At 38.4% G+C, this 19,954-nt stretch overlaps 1 protein-coding gene and 2 non-coding genes across 3 annotated transcripts in view; 1 reads left to right on the forward strand and 2 right to left on the reverse strand.

The window, feature by feature from the left end:
• Nucleotides 1-19,954, forward strand: part of Vps13b (vacuolar protein sorting 13B) — a 560,112-nt gene that overhangs the window by 284,934 nt on the left and 255,224 nt on the right. Inside the window, exons 31-33 of the mRNA NM_177151.4 lie at nucleotides 12,650-12,853; nucleotides 15,248-15,374; nucleotides 18,758-18,901. Coding sequence (NP_796125.2) covers nucleotides 12,650-12,853; nucleotides 15,248-15,374; nucleotides 18,758-18,901 — 475 coding nt within the window. The remainder of the gene's footprint in view (nucleotides 1-12,649; nucleotides 12,854-15,247; nucleotides 15,375-18,757; nucleotides 18,902-19,954) is intronic.
• Nucleotides 4,780-4,867, reverse strand: Mir599 (microRNA 599). Its single transcript, NR_035527.1, has one exon. It is a non-coding gene; the product is annotated as a microRNA 599 (primary transcript).
• On the reverse strand, nucleotides 4,919-4,996 carry Mir875 (microRNA 875). The gene has a single exon (NR_030606.1). It is a non-coding gene; the product is annotated as a microRNA 875 (primary transcript).

Below are 19,954 nucleotides of genomic sequence, written 5' to 3' on the forward strand. Positions count from 1 at the left end.
GAAAATAGAACATGTAAGAAGAGGTCAGTTGTACTTGCCTTAGAGTGGGCATGGGTTTTGCAAGAAGGGAGCTCTCTAGATGCTTTGTTAAGCATAAAATATACATCAGACTTTCAAAATTCAGTAAAATACTTCAGTTATGTGTTGCTTAAGGAGTAATGCAGGCATGTTGACAAATCTATTATTACAACTATATTCCACTTTGAAACACTCTTTTCAATATGGCTACTTATAAACTATTTGATATAGTGGCTTATCTTTGTGTTTAGCTTCATTCCCACTGAACAGTGCTGTCCTAGAGGGAGAAGCCTCTGAGTGCACAGGGAAAGCCCTCTCTTACAGAAACGTAACCAAAGGTGATCAAGTACAACTAAAGCTGCAAGTCAGCTCCACTGGGGGCCAATTCCGATTGCATTCAGGAGATCCACACTGACAAGATATAACTGACAAGAAAAGGTGTGCTTCTCCGGTGTGCTGGAGTGGGGGCAGTGTTGACTAGTGTCTCTTTATGTATGTTTTATATATAACAACAATGATAAAATGTCAAAGAAGCAGGGAAATGTGACCTGTTAGCAGGAGACAAATTACTCAAAATTAAGTCAACAAGAGAAAGACCACCAAATGACACCAGTGCTTTCCTGAATTGATCTCAATTTTTTATATTGTGAGACATGGTTTCTAACTGAACTTGCAACGCACTAATTGAGCTAAACTAGCTGGATAGCAGTCTCCAGGCACCTGCCTGTCTCCACACTCTGAGATTAGAGATGGTGCTGTGACGCCTGGCTTTTTACCTGCTTGCTGAGAATTTAAGCTCTTGTCTGTAGGCACATCTCTCTACCCCAAGGTTATTGTTTTTATTCGATAATAACAAACTATGTGCACTAAAAAATGGTGTCTTTCTTCCATCCATTATTTATTCCAAACCAAGCACTTCTTTATGCTGCATTCACTCTTCATATTTAGGTCACTTGCGTTTTAGCCCATTTTTTTTCTTGTATATTTCAGTCTGTTGCCTTAATTAATAGTGAGTCCTGTACATGGTATTTTCCAAGTTGTATTTGTGTTTCCTTATTAATGTATTGTGGTCATCTCCTCATATCATATTCAGAAAACAAATTCCATTTTAAAACTAATATTTTATACACATAGATCCAAATATTATTTTAATACTGATTTTTGTTTTGAACCAGTTAGATACTCAACATTTTTACACACTCCCTTAATGTTCTTTAAATATTTTTAATTAGACTTATCAGACTTGAAAACATTATTTACAGGATAAAATGTAAAAGCAAACCTGAGTTGTCTCCTTCAGTAGGAGATCCAGCAGATCTGCCCTTAGGAATGGGTGTATCACTTGGTAGTTGGAATTACTGTAGGGTTCTGTGTTGCCATTTGAACCAGGAAGGCTATTTGAACCAATGAGGCTGTCATGTAGCTCACATTATGACATTATTCCTTTTTGTAGTTTGCTAAAACTTACCTGTTTCAATAGAGAGCTGTAGTTCCAGAGATACAATATTTAGAGTCAATTATATAAATCCTCTCCAAATATGCTCTCTTTCCTTCTCTCAGCCTCTAGATTCATTCTAATTCTCTGAATATACAGTTGTTCTCAGAATGATGATCGTGTTGGTTCTTGTCAGGGTATGTTTCATTATCTAGTGCTGTTATATCCCTAGTACTACAAAGCATACAGTACTGTTGGTTTCAGGTGACTCCCTTGTTACAGTCGGATTGACTTGGAACAGTGGGTATTTAGAGTGACTTGCCCGAAAGCTGTTTGAAAATACTGTGAGTGGAGTTTTACTCCTTCTCATGATCAGCTGATCCAGTTGAGGGCTTGAGATTTGGTTCTAACTAAAGTAACTACTCTTTTGTGGCTTCCTGTAGCAGGATATAAATTTCCATGAATTTGTGTCTGTTTGCTGCCAAAAGCTTCCTCAATAACCATCTCAAAATGACTCTTAAGTTCTACTGTCATAAATTGTAGAACATTTTTAAAATATGTTTTGCCTTTTTATTGAGTGCTTTGCTCTTTTAATTTACATTGCAAAGAAGCTACAGAATATTAGGATATGCTTCAGATCGTATCATGAGTTTCTTAATTGGGAAAAAAAATCTATCTTGCAGTTCTTTGAAAACACCCTTGGGTTATATGAAGTGCACCGGATCTGAGGTACATCAAGTCCTGGTCTGAATCTTCCATTAAGGCACTAATGTTTTCATGCCAGTTTAACGTATAAATATAACATTTACGGGCTTAAACATAACAGAGAGGAAGCATAATATACCTTTACAAATACACCTGAAGGATCAGCAAAATGGCTCAGCATGTAGATAGCTGTCATCAGGCCTGACGATCTGAGGTCAATTCCTGGGACCCACACAGTAAAGGAGATCACCAACTGGCCAAAGTCATCTTCTGATCTCCACTCTCATCCACTCACACGCCTGTCACAGCACACAAAAGAAGACTGGAACTGAAAACAAATACATTTACACAATGGAGTACTACTCAGCTGTTAAAAAGAATGAATTTATGAAATTCCTAGCCAAATGGATGGACCTGGAGGGCATCATCCTGAGTGAGGTAACCCAATCACAAAGGAACTCGCACAATATGTACTCACTGATAAGTGGATATTAGCCCAGAAACTTAGAATACCCAAGATATAAGATACAATTTGCTAAATGCATGAAACTCAAGAAGAACGAAGACCAAAGTGTGGACACTTTGCCCCTTCTTAGAATTGGGAACAAAACACCCATGGAAGGAGTTACAGAGACAAAGTTTGGAGCTGAGACGAAAGGATGGACCATCTAGAGACTGCCATATCCGGGGATACATCCCATAATCAGCTTCCAAATGCTGACACCATTGCATACACTAATAAGATTTTGCTGAAAGGACCCAGATATAGCTGTCTCTTGTGAGACTATGCCAGGGCCTAGCAACACAGAAGTGGATGCTCACAGTCACCTATTGGATGGATCACAAGGCCCCCAGTGGAGGAGCTAGAGAAAGTACCCAAGGAGCTGAAGGGATCTGCAACCCTATAGGTGGAACAACAATATGAACTAACCAGTACCCCCTAGAGCTCGTGTCTCTAGCTGCATATGTATCAGAAGATGGCCTAGTTGGCCATCAGTGGAAAGAGAGGCCCATTGGTCGTGCAAACTTTATATGCCTCAGTACAGGGGAATGCCAGGGCCAAGAAGTGGGAGTGGATGGGTGGGGGAGTGAGTGGGGGAGGGTGTGGGGGACTTTTGGGATAGCATTGGAAATGTAAATGAAATGAATACCTAATTTAAAAAAAAGAAAACAGGTTAAATAGACCTTAAAATAATTTTAAACCTTTAAATCTCCATAATACTTGGCATATAATGCTTGTGTACCATGGCTACTGACATGCAAGACACAAAAATGGTAAAATAGTGTTATGTTTTCTTAAATGCCTATTATAAAATAATTGAATGTTATAATTAAATAGTATTCTGTATGTTTGTTTCCTATATGTGTTCATTGATGAAAGGATGGGTACATGATACATCATACATTCCCTGTTTTTAAAATATCTTTTTAGTGAACTTGTAAATGTGAGATGCTGTAAAGGCCACTTATTTACTGTTTTAGCCTGTATTGACTAGTGTCCACTTACAGCCACAGCCTAACATCTTTACCACAGAGAAGCTAATTAGGTGTCAAATTAAGAAGCAAGGACCATACACATATTCACTACATATGCATAGTAAATTACCTGTATATATCACGTATGAACATCTGGTGAGCAGCAGTGAGGTGGCATGCAGACTTAGAAAGTGTCATTCCCCTGCCCCAGCAATGAACAGTTCTCCTCTGCAGGGTCAGTGTGAAGGACAACTTCCTTCCCACGCATGCTTCTCTTTCTTTATTACAGTGTGCACTGTCATTAGTGTCGTAGGTTAAATAGTTTTTTTATGCACTTAGAAAGGCTTATCCTTTGTTTAGAAGCTGTTTATCCCCTTCATTGAAACCATTCCTTAATCTGATGTTTTTGTTCTGTAATTTCTAACCCTGAACTTTGATAAGGTTAAGATACCAGAAAAGTAGTTCATGTTGGCAAAAGTACTAAGGAACACAGCCCTGATTATCAAGGTAGGTAAAAATGGCCATAGAATGTTTTCTTCTTATTTGTCCTTGTTTCATTCTTGAAGTGATAGTTCCCACAGGAGAAATACTAATTGCTTAAACATAGCCACATTAACACTTCCCCCAGACCCCTGCAGCCTTCACTTCTGCCCATAGTAGCCTATATGTCAAAGATTAACACTGTTCTACCCTTTATGACTATTGGTAACTTTCAAGAAAACTAAATGCTAATTTCAGTTTTTAATTTGTGAATGCTCTTTCCTTAACCTGTGTTTGCCACCTATAAATTTTCTTGTCGAGGATTCTGAACCAAAGCAATACAATAATCGAAAAATATAAAAGTCAATAATTTTGAGCAAAGTCAAAGCATAATTTTAACATAAATTCCTCATATTTTATTATCAGGTAATACATATTTATCCTTAGTGCTATTTTCACCCAAATCCCCTAGCATACCAGTAAACCTTAATAACTGTGGTTATAACTTTAGCAGTGCAACCGTTTCTATCCATATTATTTAAGGCTTTAGTCATTTAGTGAAACTGTCGTATATTTATGCCTTTGGCATTTAGAGAGCACAGAGCTCTTCTACAGGAAATAATGCTTTGAATTCTGGGACTGGTTTTCCTTCCATTGAATTGCTTGTCATCCAGGTATGGGTTTGATAAACTGACACAAAGGTGAAAGAAGTTCCTCTCCTATGTCATCTTATCAAATACACTGTGGACAGCACATCTTTGTGGTGAGTACAGCTGCAGTCACTCAAGGAATCCATGAAGCTTATGCTCAGTGAAACATAGCCTCAGTATTTTCAGGTGATTTTAATGAACACCTGATAAAACTGAGGTATAGTACCACAGAACTGGGAATTTCCCCAAACCTAGGAAAAATAAACAAATGCACAGGGTTATAGGATGGAAGCACCCCTTGTTCATCTTAGTGGCAGAAGAGACATTAATGAAAGAGATAATTCTTTAATTTGCTTTCATTCTGGTAAACATTGTCAAGTTACATTATAAACATACTTGAATTTTAAAATAAGAAAAATGGAATAGAATTGATTTTATATATACTTTCCTATTTTGCATAACATTAGATAGTCTGAATTTTTGCTTTTATCTGGATTCATATTTGTTTAATTTCAATTATTTTATTTGAAAATACATCCTCAGAAGTGTAGTATTTTTTAAAAACAAACAAAAAAGCCTAACAGTACACCAGAATCATTTGTATACTGTCCAGGTTCAAGAATTGTCATGTGAGAAAGATATTTTCTGAAATTTATTCTTGCACTAAAAGTATATAATTCAGGCTCAGGTCAAAAGCTGATTCTATTAATCCAAAGTAACATTGTTAAATCTTTTCAATTTTGGATGAATTTACCTGCTATATACAATATGGAAACACAACTTTGGCGATTCCTTCTATTTTTTTTTTTTTTTAAGTCTTTGCAGAGTAAATGGCATCATACAATTCCAGTACCTTCTCAGTGTGGCTGCAGGGCTGTGTGGACACGGGAGGCGTAGTACAGTGGTCCTCGGCAGAGCAGAAGGTGCTCTCCATCCTGCTAAGAACTGCAGCATCCAGGAGCTTTTCTGAACAAGGGACTTCTTTTAAATATGTCTAGTCACCTCAAAAGCTGTGTAGACCATTTCCTGCCAGTAGGATTAGAGGAAGGAAGCACCAGGCCATAGTGTTTGATGTGTGATGTACTGTAATTCTTTTCATGTGTTTGCTGGCTTTTATATGATGATCAGTGTTCTGCTACCAATTGTGACCCTGGTGTGGTCCAGGTTATTAAAGTTCAGACATCTTTAATGTATAGGTTCATTACATATCTAGCCTAGCCGCATTGTTGTAATTAAGGATTGATTTATGTTACTTACCCAACACTCATCTTCATTAAAATATTTATGTTTTATAATTGAGTAATTTTCTTAGTGACTGTGATCTTAGTGGCTAAAAGAGATGATTCTGTGCTTAGACTGCCAGTTCGTACTCTACTAGAGACTCTCACATGCTTTTCAGGCCTCCTTGGTTTACCTTCTAAACCTGTTATTTAAATGGACATTTTTCCATGAGTCTTTTATGAGTGTATATAAAGTTCAAAATGGAATATTGCTTCACAGTCTATATTAATTGCTGCTTTTATTATTATTAGAAAATACCTGAGAAGAGGCAGGTTAGGGCAAGAAACAGTGTTTGGGCTTATGATTTGAGGCTGTGTAAGCCCATCGTTGCTGATAAGCCTTAGCAGTAGGAGCAGCTCAAAGCTCTAATGGAGGAATCATGAAACTGCATGCCCAAATCTTGGCAGGCCAGGAAGCAAAGCATGGGTGTTAGGAAGAGCTCCTGGTGTGGTGGCAGGAGTCTTTGGCTATTAGTTCACACCTCTGCAAACCTGACATCAAAGAGCAGGAAATAGAACCCAGCTATAAACCCACACCAGTGACCCACTTCCTCCAGCTAGACCACACCACCCTAAAGTTCTACAGCCTCTCAAAACTATACCACCACTGGCAAGTCAAGCTTATCCACACTGTATCCGTGCCTTTGATAAAACATTGTGATAATTATATACTCATTTATTTTGAGATACCACATTAAAGAACATGAAGTGATAAACTGCCTTGGATTTAGGGTGGCTTATTTGGGGGCATGAATAAGAAAGATCATAAATTATATATAGTTTCACTGACTGAAACACTATTAATATTTAATTGTAGCTACGGACTTAATGTTGTAATATTCATGTGGGTAGATTCTCTGCAGCCAACATTAAAGATGATGTGTATCCCACTTATTAACATAAAATGTGACGTAGGTGTTTAGTTATTCAATAATAGGGTCTTAATTGTGTATGTATTGTACTCTTATCTTCTAACAAGTCTGTGTGAATGGAAAATGGCCTGAGAGCTTTAAAAGTGATACTGTTAATTTATAACTGTTCTAAATCAACAAAGGAGTACACATGGCTCTTGCTGCATATATAGCAGAGAATGGCCTTGTCATGCACTAATGGGAGGAGAGGTCCTTGGAACTCTGCAGACTTGATAGAATCCCCAGTGTAGGGGAATCGAGGGCGGGGAGGGATGATGTGATAGGATATTTCCAGGAAGGAGGGAAACCCGGAAAGGAGATAACATTTGAAATGTAAATAAGGAAAATATCCAATTTTTAAAAAAAGATAGGAAAGGAATTGTCTTTATTAAAATGTATTGCAATTTGGACTGCCTAGAATACTTTCAGTCCAGTTAATTAGGTTGTAATTTGTGTTTACAAATGCCTCCACTATATTTTTTTTTCTCAATATAGAATCTAGTTAGCCAGTTAACTTGCAACAATAAATTATTTTCAAGACTCCATATTTACAGACTCTGTCATAATCTTAAACGCTTACATCAGAGAAAGGGAAGGGGGAGTGATGTTGCTGATACCTAGCTGAGTCCTCCTGGATCAGACTCTGTCCACTTGGGAGTCTAATATTTTCTCCAGTCGTCTCAGCTGTTTTCCTGCAGCTGAAGACAATCTTGCTCTGAAGGACTCATCCAAGTACCCAGTCTGACAGTCAGCCATTTTATCTCCTGCCATATTTACTTTCCAAATTACTGTCTTTCTTTCGTAGAGACTTTGTGATAAATGTGTAGACATTTAATTTATTCAAGATATGAAAGTTATACTTGGTTTTACGTTCCTATTTTCTGGATTGTTTAGCACTTTATAGCTCTCAGTTGAGCTATAAGTGAATAAATTTTGCTACTTTACATTGAATTCCCACGATTGCCTATTCAGCAGTGAACACTAAATGGTTCAACATGAGCTGCTCCTTGTGTAAACATACAAAAGGCCCGTCCCAGACTAAATCAATTTAAAAAGGAAAACATTAAAGCCATGTTTCCTGTTATACACTTAAAGTCATCTTTGGTTCCTTATGATTACATTATTGACCAACTATTGCAAACTTGAGTTTATCCTCCCACACCACCTGCTGAGTAGTTTAAATGGTGTGGGAGGAGAGTTTGGAAGGCCAAAGCCATTACAATTATATAACTCCTACGTGGTAGTTGATAAAGCAGCTTTTTGTGTGAAGAATAAGGAAGTTATGAGAACTGTGCTTCTTCGTCTTTCCTGCTTCGATTGCTTGGTTTCAAAGGCAGCAATAGGGATGGAGCAAAGTTCATAGGTCATTTTCGAAGCATATGAAGTTGAGACAGGAAGATTTGATTTCTTTCTCGATAGCAAACGTGTAGGGAAAGGAAGCAATACTATAAGGCTTTTTACTGTAACATATTTACATTATAGTTTTAGAACAGATTAGAACTCATATGAGGAAAATTAATGTTATGTTTAGGGAGGAGATGAGAGGATATCCTTTATCTAAAGCTATGCTGAACAAAATAAGAAATACTTTCTCCTACATGTGCAGCCACGGCCAAGAAGCAGGACTGGGTGGGTAGGGGAGCAGGGCGGGGGGCGGGGCAATAGGGGGCTTTTGGGATAGCATTTGAAATGTAAATGAAGAAAATATCTAATAAAAATTGAAAAAAAGATATTGAATCATCTCTACTCTTGAATACATATTTTGCTCAGCCTTAGTGTTTTATGAACAATTTTTAATAAAAATTGCCTGTTGAATTTAAGAAAGAAAGAAAGAAAGAAAGAAAGAGAGAGAGAGAGAGAGAGAGAGAAAGAAAGAAAGAAAGAAAGAAAGAAAGAAAGAAAGAAAGAAAGGAAGAAAGGAAGAAAGAAAGAGACTTTCTCAGGAGTGAAATAGCCAGGATAGAGTTTTGTTTTGTTTTGTTTTGTTTTGGTACAGAAGTTGGAGGCTCCTGACTCTGCAAACTGGCTTAGCTTGCATGGCTGTCTGTTACTCTGCTCAGCATCATAGTTATGTTGCCCTTTTTATGGCAAATATCTTACTTTTTTTATCCTTTTTTTCCCCTTTTGCTAGACGTTCATCTGTTGTTTGGCCTTGTTGGTCATCTCCTATCATTTTGCTCATTCCTGCTCTTGTGCCCTACTCTCCAGAGCTTTTCCTGCTTTATTATCTGCAGTCTTGGTTTCTGGCCATGGCTTCCTCCCAAACACTAGTAAGTTAAACAGTATGCTTTCCTGAAGTGCCATCTCCACTCTATCACTCTATATAGTGCCTGTAGTGCATAAGATTGGAATTGTTCCTTTATTAAATTTTTGACTAAGAAGTAACTATTGTAGAAATGTCTTTTAAATTTCTTTCTTTCTATTGGGTATTTATTTCATTTACATTTCCAATGCTATCCCAAAAGTTCCCCACACCCTCCGCCACCCACCCACTCCCACTTCTTGGCCCAGGCATTCCCCTGTACTGGGGCATATAAAGTTTGCATGACCAATGGGCTTCTCTTTCCACTGATGTCTGACTAGGCCATCTTCTGATTCATATTTTCAGCTAGAGACACGAGCTCTAGGGGGTATTGGTTAGTTCATATTGTTGTTCCACCTATAGGGTTGCAGATCCCTTCAGCTCCTTGGGTACTTTCTCTAGCTCCTCCATTGGGGGCCCTGTGAGCATCCACTTCTGTGTTTGCCAGGCCCAGGCATAGCCTCACAAGAGACAGCCATATCTGGGTCCTTTCAGCAAAATCTTGCTAGTGTATGCAATGGTGTCAGCGTTTGGAAGCTGATTATGGGATGGATCCCCGGATATGGCAGTCTCTAGATGGTCCATCCTTTCGTCACAGCTCCAAACTTTGTCTCTGTAACTCCTTCCATGGGTGTTTTGTTTCCTATTCTAGGAAGGGGCAAAGTGTCCACACTTTGGTCTTCGTTCTTCTTGAGTTTCATGCGTTTAGCAAATTGTATCTTATATCTTGGGTATTCTAAGTTTCTGGGCTATTATCCACTTATCAGTGAGTACATATTGTGTGAGTTCTTTTGTGATTGGGTTACTTCACTCAAAAATAAGGAGTTTTGCAGGTTCTCTTCAGTAAAGCATTGAGGGTAATTTTATTGTGTTCACAGACTACAGTCTGTATAATGTTAATTGATCAAAATGTGTTGAGGTAAGCTTAATGCCAAGAGAGAAATCGTTTTCATAAATGTTGCTTTGTACTTGGGAAACATGTTTGCCAAATGTTAGATACCATGTTCCATAAATATATCATCAAATATAGTAATTTGATGTTTCAAATTTTCTATTTTCTATCCTGCTTATTTTAGCTTATTGTATTCCCCCCCCCCTCTCTCTCTCTGTGGGGGAGGGTGAGAGAGAGAGAGTGTGTGTGTGTGTTAAGTTTTACACTAAAGAGTAACTATTGAAGTAGAGTTAAATCTATGTACTATAATGACTAAGTACTTCTAACAAGGGTTTTTTGAACAAGGTTTGTCTAGTATTTGTTTTTCTATTAGCTGACTTAACCTGTTGTTAAAATTACAAGGCTGTAACTGCAATGTCTTAAACTTGATGGTTTTATATTTTAAGTGGAGTATATGAATTATTTATGCTTATTCTGATTAGTTTGTTACCAAGAAAATCAGGTTCACTTTCTGGGATCTTTTCTGGGTTGGTTCACTTTTAACAAAGAACTTAAAGATGAACCCAGAAGGGAGCTTTTAGAATATGAAAGAAAAACAAGATAGGCAAGCTGTCAGTCCCAGCAACAACTGTGTGGAGGGAGATGACAAAGATGAAAAGAAAAATTAGAGCTTTTGAGTTGGGGGCAGAGAAAGCCACCATGTTTACCAGTGGGGCTCACAAGATGGTGTATGGCAAAAGTGAGGGCTTCAGATTAATAGTGAGAACCTCACAGTGTCCTAGCAAGCATGCTTGAGCTTTTGAGTAGTATACAAAAGGAAGGAAAAATTATACTTTTCTCAACTCAGAACAGTGGGCAGCCTTAGAACTGCTGCCAAGAGGGAGCTGCCTAAGCAGCCATGGTAAGGGTGGGGCTTCTAGGGTGGAAGTGCATTATCTCATTAGGATCACCTTTCCTCCCAGAGTTTCTGCCTTGTGTTCAGGAAAGTCGGGTTTCCCATGGTATGGGATCCTGGCCAGGTGATTGGCAGGCCCTGTTGAAGTAAGTCTTATGGAATGATACAATGGCATATAATCTTTTAATCTTTAGATCGATCAGACTAGTATGTCTTTGGATAGAGGTATCTACTTTTGATTTATCAGGAGGCCTATACAGAAGCAGTTGTATGCTTTATTTTCTTGTGTTATTGGGAAAACCAAGTATGGGATCCAAAGCAGACCTCAGGGAGGACATCCTCCAGGGCATGCAAGGCTGCCAGTCCCGCATCCTAGCTCCCTAACGTGATTTTACATTCTCATTCTGTGTATTGTCTCCCTAAGAGTCCACTGAGGGTTTAAAAGGAGCTCTTCCCTCAGCTGACTATGTATCTCTAACCTGTTGTAACTGTGAGTTGCCTTCATTTCTTCTCTTTTCATGTACAGTCACTTCTGTCGTGTTATCTGATTGGGTTTTAAATTTAAGTGATTCTACCTTTACTTGTAGTTCTCCAGGATTCTAATATTTTCATTCTCAGCCACACACTGAGGATATTTCCATCTTAAGCAGCCATGTTTCTTTCTTTTTTCTTTTTTTCCTTTATTGGTCATTCCATTTATATTTATTTTTTTCTTTTTATTTTATTAGATATTTTCTTTATTTACATTTCAAATGTTATCCCCTTTCCTAGTTTCCCCTCCAGAAACCCCTATCCCTTCCCTCCTCCCCCTGCTCCCCAACCCATCCACTCCCACTTCCTGGCTCTGGAATTCCCCTACACTGGGGCATAGAGCCTTCACAAAACCAAGGGCTTCTCCTCCCATTGATAACTGACTAGGCCATTCTCTGCTACATATGCAGCTGGAGCCATGAGTCACACCATGTGTACTCTATGGTTGGTGATTTAGTCCCAACCATACTCTGGGGAAACTCTGTGGGTATTGGTTGGTTCATATTGTTGTTCCTCCTATGGGGCTGCAAACCCCTTCAGCTCCTTGGGTCCTTTCTCTAGCTCCTTTATTGGGGACCCTGTGCTCCGTCCAGTGGATGGCTATGAGCATCTACTTCTGTATTTGTCAGGCACTGGCAGAGCCTCTCAGGAGACAGCGATATCAGGCTCCTGTCAGCAAGCTCTTATTAGCATCCACAATAGTGTCTGGTTTTGGTGATTGTATATGGGATGGATCACCAGGTGGAGCAGCCATGTTTCTTACCGGTTGGCCCTGTGTTGGTGAATTCTAAGGCCCTAGTTGTTCTTCCCATTCCTGCTGGACCCTGAGTACTATGTGACTGATAACATTTGTATGTTTGTGGCTCATTTTACTGGTACCCTCAGCTGGGAGAAAGTCTTTAAATTGAAGTTGAGTCCCGTTCAGGAAAATTTGATTTAGCTTTTGCCTCTATCAGATTAACCTAGTTTATTAACTAATTCGAGCATTCATCTTGATTGTCAAATTAGAGCTAACATGACTATAGTATAGCAAATAACCATAGAATATGTTTACCCTTTTCACTGCCTTCCCAGGAAAGCCTTAAACTTAGGAATTCTTCGAGATCCTGGATCAGAAATTGAAGACAGACAGTACCAGATAGACCTGCAGTCCATCAATATCGGCACTGCTCAGTGGGATCAACTCAAACCAGAGAAAGGCAGTGGCTCAGGAGGAGTGCCAACAGAGAGTGAGAGGAACTCTCAAAACCCAGCCCTGGAGTGGAACATGGCCAGCAGGTAGGAAAGGCCTGGGAAATGGCTTACAGGTCTTATCTTGTTATTAGGGCAGTTGGTACTCTTAACAAGACTAACCCAGATATTTTTGTATTGGTACTGCTTTTCATTACACACATGAATCCATTTTGTAACTATAGCTGTTTTGTTTTGTTCTTATAAATAACTCAATGGTTATTCCTGGTCGTCCAAGATAATATAAATTAGGCACACATAAAGAGGGTAATTCCTATTATTTTACATTTTCCAGGGAGATCTCTGCCACTTTCAGCGTGCTCTTGCCAAGCTAGGCATTTCCTCTTCTTGTATTTGAGATGGGTTGGTGCTTTCATAGCCTTAGGCCCAGGTCTAGGTCAGCAGGTCACTGTCTGTCACCAGCTTCTGCTAACACTTTGAGTTTTGGCTCCTTTGTAATCTTGAACTCTGTACGTTACCTGCCACAATACTGACGGGCTTGCTAACCACTGTTCCTTCAGCATTTCTCTTTCCCTCCTGTGATTCATCTTTAACAATAATTAATATATAAAATTTTAAATTGTTTTTTTCAAAGTTTATCATTACTTCAAGTGTTTGTCAGTTAGTGATAGCGCAGAAGAAAAGCTCTCATGGTACAGATGGCTGTTACTTTGATGAGATTTCTTTTCCTGCTGTAATAATTGGGCTTTTCTATTTAGTGTCACTGATTTAACTCATCACATAAGTGAGGAAAAATTAAATGATAGGGACAAGTACACTTTCTTTCCCACAGTGCTTTAGTGTTTGTAGCCACTTGGTTTGCTGCCATTGCTTCCATTTGAGGTCGTTGTAAAGCAGCTCTCTTTAGCACTCCTCTCCAGAGCGCATCACGTTTCGTGTTTCTCACATTGGTCATTTTATGGAATTTGAGTGATTAGACTGTAATTATGGTGTCTCTTAGGATCTTAATCTCTCCTCTGTAGTCACAGATTTTAATGTTTCTTCCTGTTGCTCTCTACTTACCAGATCTCTTAATTCTTTAAAATTGATTTTCTTGAAATCCAATACTTATGTGTCACAGAACCAGATGATCCAATTTGCTTTTTTGGCGCATACCATATAAAGCACTGCCCACTGGAAATTTAACAAAAGATATTACTGCTCTCTAGGCTATCCTGAATAGCTTTTTTTTTTTTTTAAGATATAGAAAGACTTGTACTTTATCTATATTTTCACATGAGGTATAAGTTATGCCAATTTTCTGCTTTCAATTTTATCATTTTATCATAATGGACTAATAAAGTTGTATTTATAGAGAATGTTAAATTAATTTTAAAGGAAATTTAGAGGTGTAGCTTCTAGTCTAACATAAACATACTGATGTATTATTTCATAAAATGAAAACTAAAACTGCAGAGTTGCATGGAATATGTATGCCAAGAGAAGTTGTCTTTCTCAGTGGTGGTGTTAGTTTCACCTTCTGCCACGTAGGGAGTACCTCCTTCGAATTATTAGCAAATGTGGGTATCAAGCAGAGATTACTGAGCAAAGCTGAAAATGTATAAAATAGAATGAAGAGAGGCCAGAAGCTGCGATGGAGATGACGTGCAGGCCAGGTTCTGGAGGTGGTGTTTTCATTGAGTGTACAGGCCAGCCACTGAGCTCTGGTTCCTCACTCCTGTCGTAAGGCTGAGAAAGAGCTTTCCAGAACACAAACCTGTTTGAGAAAGCATTCGCTTTCACATATAACAGCTATTTAATAGACAAAGAAGGCTTTAATATCCAGATTATTATTCATAAACTGAAATGGATCTTTGAGCTTAAAGTAAAGAGACTTTTAGAGCTGAGCACCACGTCTCATGTCTACAATCCCAGGACTTGGGAGGCAGAGACAGAGGCAGGGGCAAAGGCAGAGGCAGTGGCAGGAGGATCACTGAGAGCTTACTGCCAGGCTTATCTTACAAAGGAAATTATAAGCAAGCCAGACCTACATAGGAAGACTTGGGAGAATTTAACTGGGGGTAAGGGGAGATGGTCTTTGTCAGATGGAACATACAGTGCATTAAAAATAGGAAGTTAAAATTATTCTGAAAATAGAAAGATCATTGAAGGTAACAAAAGAGATAGGAAACTTTGCAAGAACAAATAGAGTTAGAAACAGAAAATATAATAAGACCTAGGATGATATTGTTAAGAAATTGCTTAAGTTCATTTGAATTTCTCAGGTTCTTTTCTCTGGCAATTTTTTGAGACCTTACAGAACCAAAGGAACTGAATGTAAAAACCAACTAGACACTCTCAAAACAATGATGAGACTTTGCTGTGTGTGTTTGTAGTACAGACTTGAACAAAAGTAAAGTTATCCTTGAAAAACAGTACGTGAATAATAGTTTTCTGTTTTCATTTTTTAATGAATAACATTTGTTTGCCTTATCTTTTTAGCATACAGCGTCATCAAGAAAGGAGAGCAATTTTGACACCCATCTTGACAGATTTTTCTGTGCGAATAACTGGAGCACCTGCCATCATTTTCACCAAAATAATCTCCCAAGAAAATCTGCATATGGAGGTTAGAACTGAAGAATTTAGACTCCAGTTTAGTCAAGTAATGGGGTGACTCTTCCCTGTATGTTACAGTTTCACTGCATCATCTTATACTACATCACATTAGTTTAATCATAATGACAATCACCATCAAGACTTAGAAATACTGACTCCTCTACTGCCCCTGGTAACCCTGTCAGGACAGGTGACTCTTAGTAACTGAATTTTCCAGGTGAAGAAGCTGAGGCACAGCTCCCATTGGCTGCCTGATCTGAAAGAATCATTTTAGCGTTTGTGTTTGCTAAATAAGCATTTTTAATTGAGTTATGAGTATTTTCAGGTCACCATGCATCTAATAGCTTATAATTATTGTTAAGTTAAATTGATACTTTGTAATAATTTAAAACAATAGAAAGCTTATATTCCTTCTCTAAATTTTTGAAAAATAATTTCTGTATAATCTCATTTGAGGTTTATAATATTTATATGGCAAAAGTTAGGCCTACCTTAGTTTCTTTTTTAAATAATTTTTTATTTAAAAGTTTTTCATACAATATATTTTAATGATATTCTTTTTTTTTCATCCCCAACGTATTCCAGATTCTCCTCACCTCTCTGTTCATCCAGCTTCATGTTCATGCTCATGTTTTCCTCCCTCCCCACCCTAACAAACAAGAAGCCGGGCGTGATGGCTCAGGCCTTTAATCCCAGCACCTGGGAGGCAGAGGCAGGTAGATCTCTGAGTTTGAGCCAGCCTGGTCTACATAGTAAGTTCCAGAACAGTCAGGGCTACATAAAGAGACTTGTCTCCAAAACAAAATAACAACAAAAGAAGGAAGGAAGGAGAAAGGAAGAAAAGGAAAACTTTTTTAAAAATCATGAAATCACACACACAAAAAAACATCAACCATGAAGTCTTTTTAAAGGGGAGGGGATAGCTACCCTAGGCATGTTGCTCAGCCTAGACTGATTCCTGTGTCCACTGACACTCCATTGGAAAAAATCCATTTCTTCTTTCCCTATAGGAATTAGCTAAAAATAGCTTTTGGATTAGGGACAAGCCATTGTGTCCACTTCCCTTTTCCATCTTGTGGCTGTGGTCACAGGCTCTGTCCTGTGAATCAGTCCTGTTGTGTTGGAAGGTGCTGTTTCATTGATGTCTTCCACCACCTCTTAGAATCTTCCCGCCTCCTGTTCCTCAGAGATCCCAGAATCTTTAGCTGGGGAGGGGTTTGATGAAGACATCCCATTTGGGGATGAGTTTGCCAAAGTCTCTTACTCACTAAACATTGTCTAATTGTGAGGTTTTGTGTTGATTGCTGTCTTCCAGAAGAAGCCTCAGTGGTGAGAGTAAAGGGGTCCTGCAGCTGCAGCAGGGTGCAGGTCCAGGTGTCACATGGGAGGAGTCACCAAAGAATGGAGATGGTCTGGAAAGAAAGGCTGAGAAGGGCAGCAGGGAAGAACTAAGAGACCCTGGGTCTTCACCAAGAGACTAAGTTCCTATAGGAGAGAGGAGGACTAGGAGAAGGAGCTAGTTTGGTTTCTTTATAACCCCAAAAGTTGTGTAAGGAGTAAGTCTTATAGCTGGTTTCTTAGTAACACAACTGGTGTAGACTTTACACAACACCTTATGAGGTATACACCCAAACTGAAAATGAGGCAAGATTCACATGAACACATTAGAAAACTGTTTAACTTCTTGTTTTAACTTCTTATATTTGGTTCAATAAATTTAAATATTGGGTCTAGCCATGTAGTACCCACATAGTGTACTTGCCTGCTATGTGGGTAGCTGTGACTTTGACCACCAAAACTATCACAAAATAAAACATGAGTAAATAACCGACAACAAGAAGAAACAAAACAGACAAACAAAATCTCTTTGAATGAAGAACTTCTTGTCTAGAAATATTCCTTTCTTACATTCTTAAGAACTTGCCATCACAAAGTTAAGAAATGAAAATAAAATCTCAAAATGCTAATGTAATTCTCTCCTACCTTTATTAACTGGTAATTTGGTTTGAAGGCTTTAGTAACAATTCCTCGTTTTCAGGAAGCAGGAGATGGAATGCTCTGTGTACAGCTTGGGCTTACAGCTCACTGGTTTTCCTATCAGCTGGCTGCCTTGCTCACTGGTTTTCCTATCAGCTGGCTACCTTGTACTTTTCTCAGTTGTGTGGAAGAAGTGTTCCCGTTCACCTGCACACTGTTCTAGACAGTAAACTGTCAAGCAGGTCCTTACAGGAGGAACAGGAGTAGAACATACCCTTGTCACTTCTTTTTAAGCTATTTAGTCTACCCACTCCCTTTCATACTGGTCAGCACTAGATTAGGATTGCTTATCCTCTAATTATAGGACATATGTCACTAATACAACTATCATTTTTATAGAAATGTTTATAACTTTAAGTCGTTATAATGAGAAGAAACTTCTAAATCATTTTCTTCTCCTTTTTCATCATGACTTGGAAAATAAAATGAATATAATAAATACAGGAAATTTGTGAAAGAAATTTTATGAGAAAAATAATCATGCCAGACATACTGTTCTTTATGGCTTTGTTAAAAGCAGCTCTGAACTGTCTGGTGCGTATTTGGGCCAGCTACAGTACCCTTACGTCTGTTCTTTTATGACACGAGTAAGGAGGAATTGGAGGCGTTTGAACACTGTCCGTATGAGGCAGGATTTGTGCTCATTAACTGAAGCTCTGTGTCATTTTTTCTTTTGTTCACCTCCTCTCAGTGATTTCTAGTGGTAAATGTTCAAGTGACACAGTTATGAAGAACAGTTCCCATTAAGTGACCGACATCTGCCTCTTGCTGCCAAGGTTCTGGCAAAGAAGAGAAATTAGTGTCGATATCTTTTGCTTCAGCCTTTTACTTTGTTATAAATCACTTATTGTAGACTTTGACTAATGTTTATATTATGGTGTTTCTAATTTTAACTGCCTACCTTTAGCATCCTGTTTTCAGATGTTGGCCTTGAAGGCCACTGTAATCTTGGAGAGCGAGGTATTCCTGATGGGTTCCCAGAACTCTGCTGTAGGGCTTGCTGTATAAGAGATTCTCAGTAGCTGTTAGTACATTTCCTGCGAAATTATATCACTAATTACATATAAAACAATACCAGTAGTTCAAAGTATGAAAATAAAAACAAATGGATCTGAAAAGGGGAATCTTTCCTATTATTCCTTGACACCTATCTTGCACACAGCCTAGTAGAGAATTCACCACTGAGCTCTGTTTGCAGCTGTGCTTGGGAGGTTTGCTTTTCTCATTAATACGTGTACTTGAGTCCCTGGAGAGTTAGGAAGTAGTAAGCATCCAATAACAATGATAAACTATCTGAGGACTATTGTTTTTAAATTTTCTATTAATCCTATTCCCCCTGCCCCATCCCCTCTTTAGGAGATTTTAGTGTGTGGCCATTCCTTGGAAGTGAACATAACCACAAACCTGGACTTCTTCCTAAGTGTGGCTCAGGTTCAACTCTTACATCAGTTAATAGTAGCAAATATGACTGGATTGGAGCCATCAACCAAGGCTACAGAGGTAACTATTACCTGATGTCTATTCTTATTGCGTTTTTACAAACTTTATAAAGGACACTTAACTAAACGCTTTCTGTTAACTAGCCTGCATTAACTTTTTCCAAAATATGTCCATAAACTGTTTTAGATTGATGTCTTATGTTTTTAATTTGTATAGTCTCTTTTCCTCTTATCATGCAACTTCAATAAATCACTGTAGACTGACTTAAGAAAATGTTAGGAATAAGAGTTTGTTTCTAAAGTGAGCTGTGAGAACCCTGGTGTCATTGTCAATTACTTAGTTATTTCCCATGATAGGGCCTTTAACTTTGTTAGCATTCTGTAGTAGCATCCTCAAGGAATAATACCGAAAGCATTCACTGTGTTTGGTGGTCAATGGCCTTGATCATAGGTTGAATGCCTGCTTGGAATTTCAGTTTTGTTCTCAAGTTGACTTGTTGGAAGGCTCAAAATGCCTCACACAGAATCACATGCTCACAGCTGAGCTGGAGTGTACTTGTTAGATTTTTCACCAGAAAGCTTTTCTCTGCTTTTTTGTTCCCATACTTCTTTACTCAAGTCTGTACAAGAAAATGAATCTTCTGTGAGAAACTGTATGTGAAAGAGGTGTTGTTTTTCTTCCAGTGAGTGACACACAACCGTTCTGTACACATTTGCTCACAGATCTTCAGGCAAATTCTAGTAATCCTGTGAGAAACCTGTACTCTGCCTATTGGATAGGTGAGACTTGGGTTGTAAAGGAGAGCCAACCTGCCTGAGATAGAGCGAGGTACCTCAGAGTTGAACTACAGCTGCTCACATCAGCTCACTTCCTGCCTGTCACAAATCATATACTGGCTGTATTCTCCACGTGAACTTCATTTAAAAACACAAAACTAAGTTCAGTGTGAAAAGTTGTGATGCCTCTACCCTGAACATCTTTTACCTCCCATAGTTTGTTCATTCAGTAATGACTTTAAAATGACTATAAATTTATAGAATATCCCAAATGTTTTCCAGTATATTTAAGAAAATACATAGAAATATAATTATTTGACATAAAAATGAGCAAATT

The sequence above is a fragment of the Mus musculus genome, chromosome 15 (genome assembly GCF_000001635.26).
Source record: "Mus musculus strain C57BL/6J chromosome 15, GRCm38.p6 C57BL/6J".
NCBI lineage: Eukaryota > Metazoa > Chordata > Mammalia > Rodentia > Muridae > Mus > Mus musculus.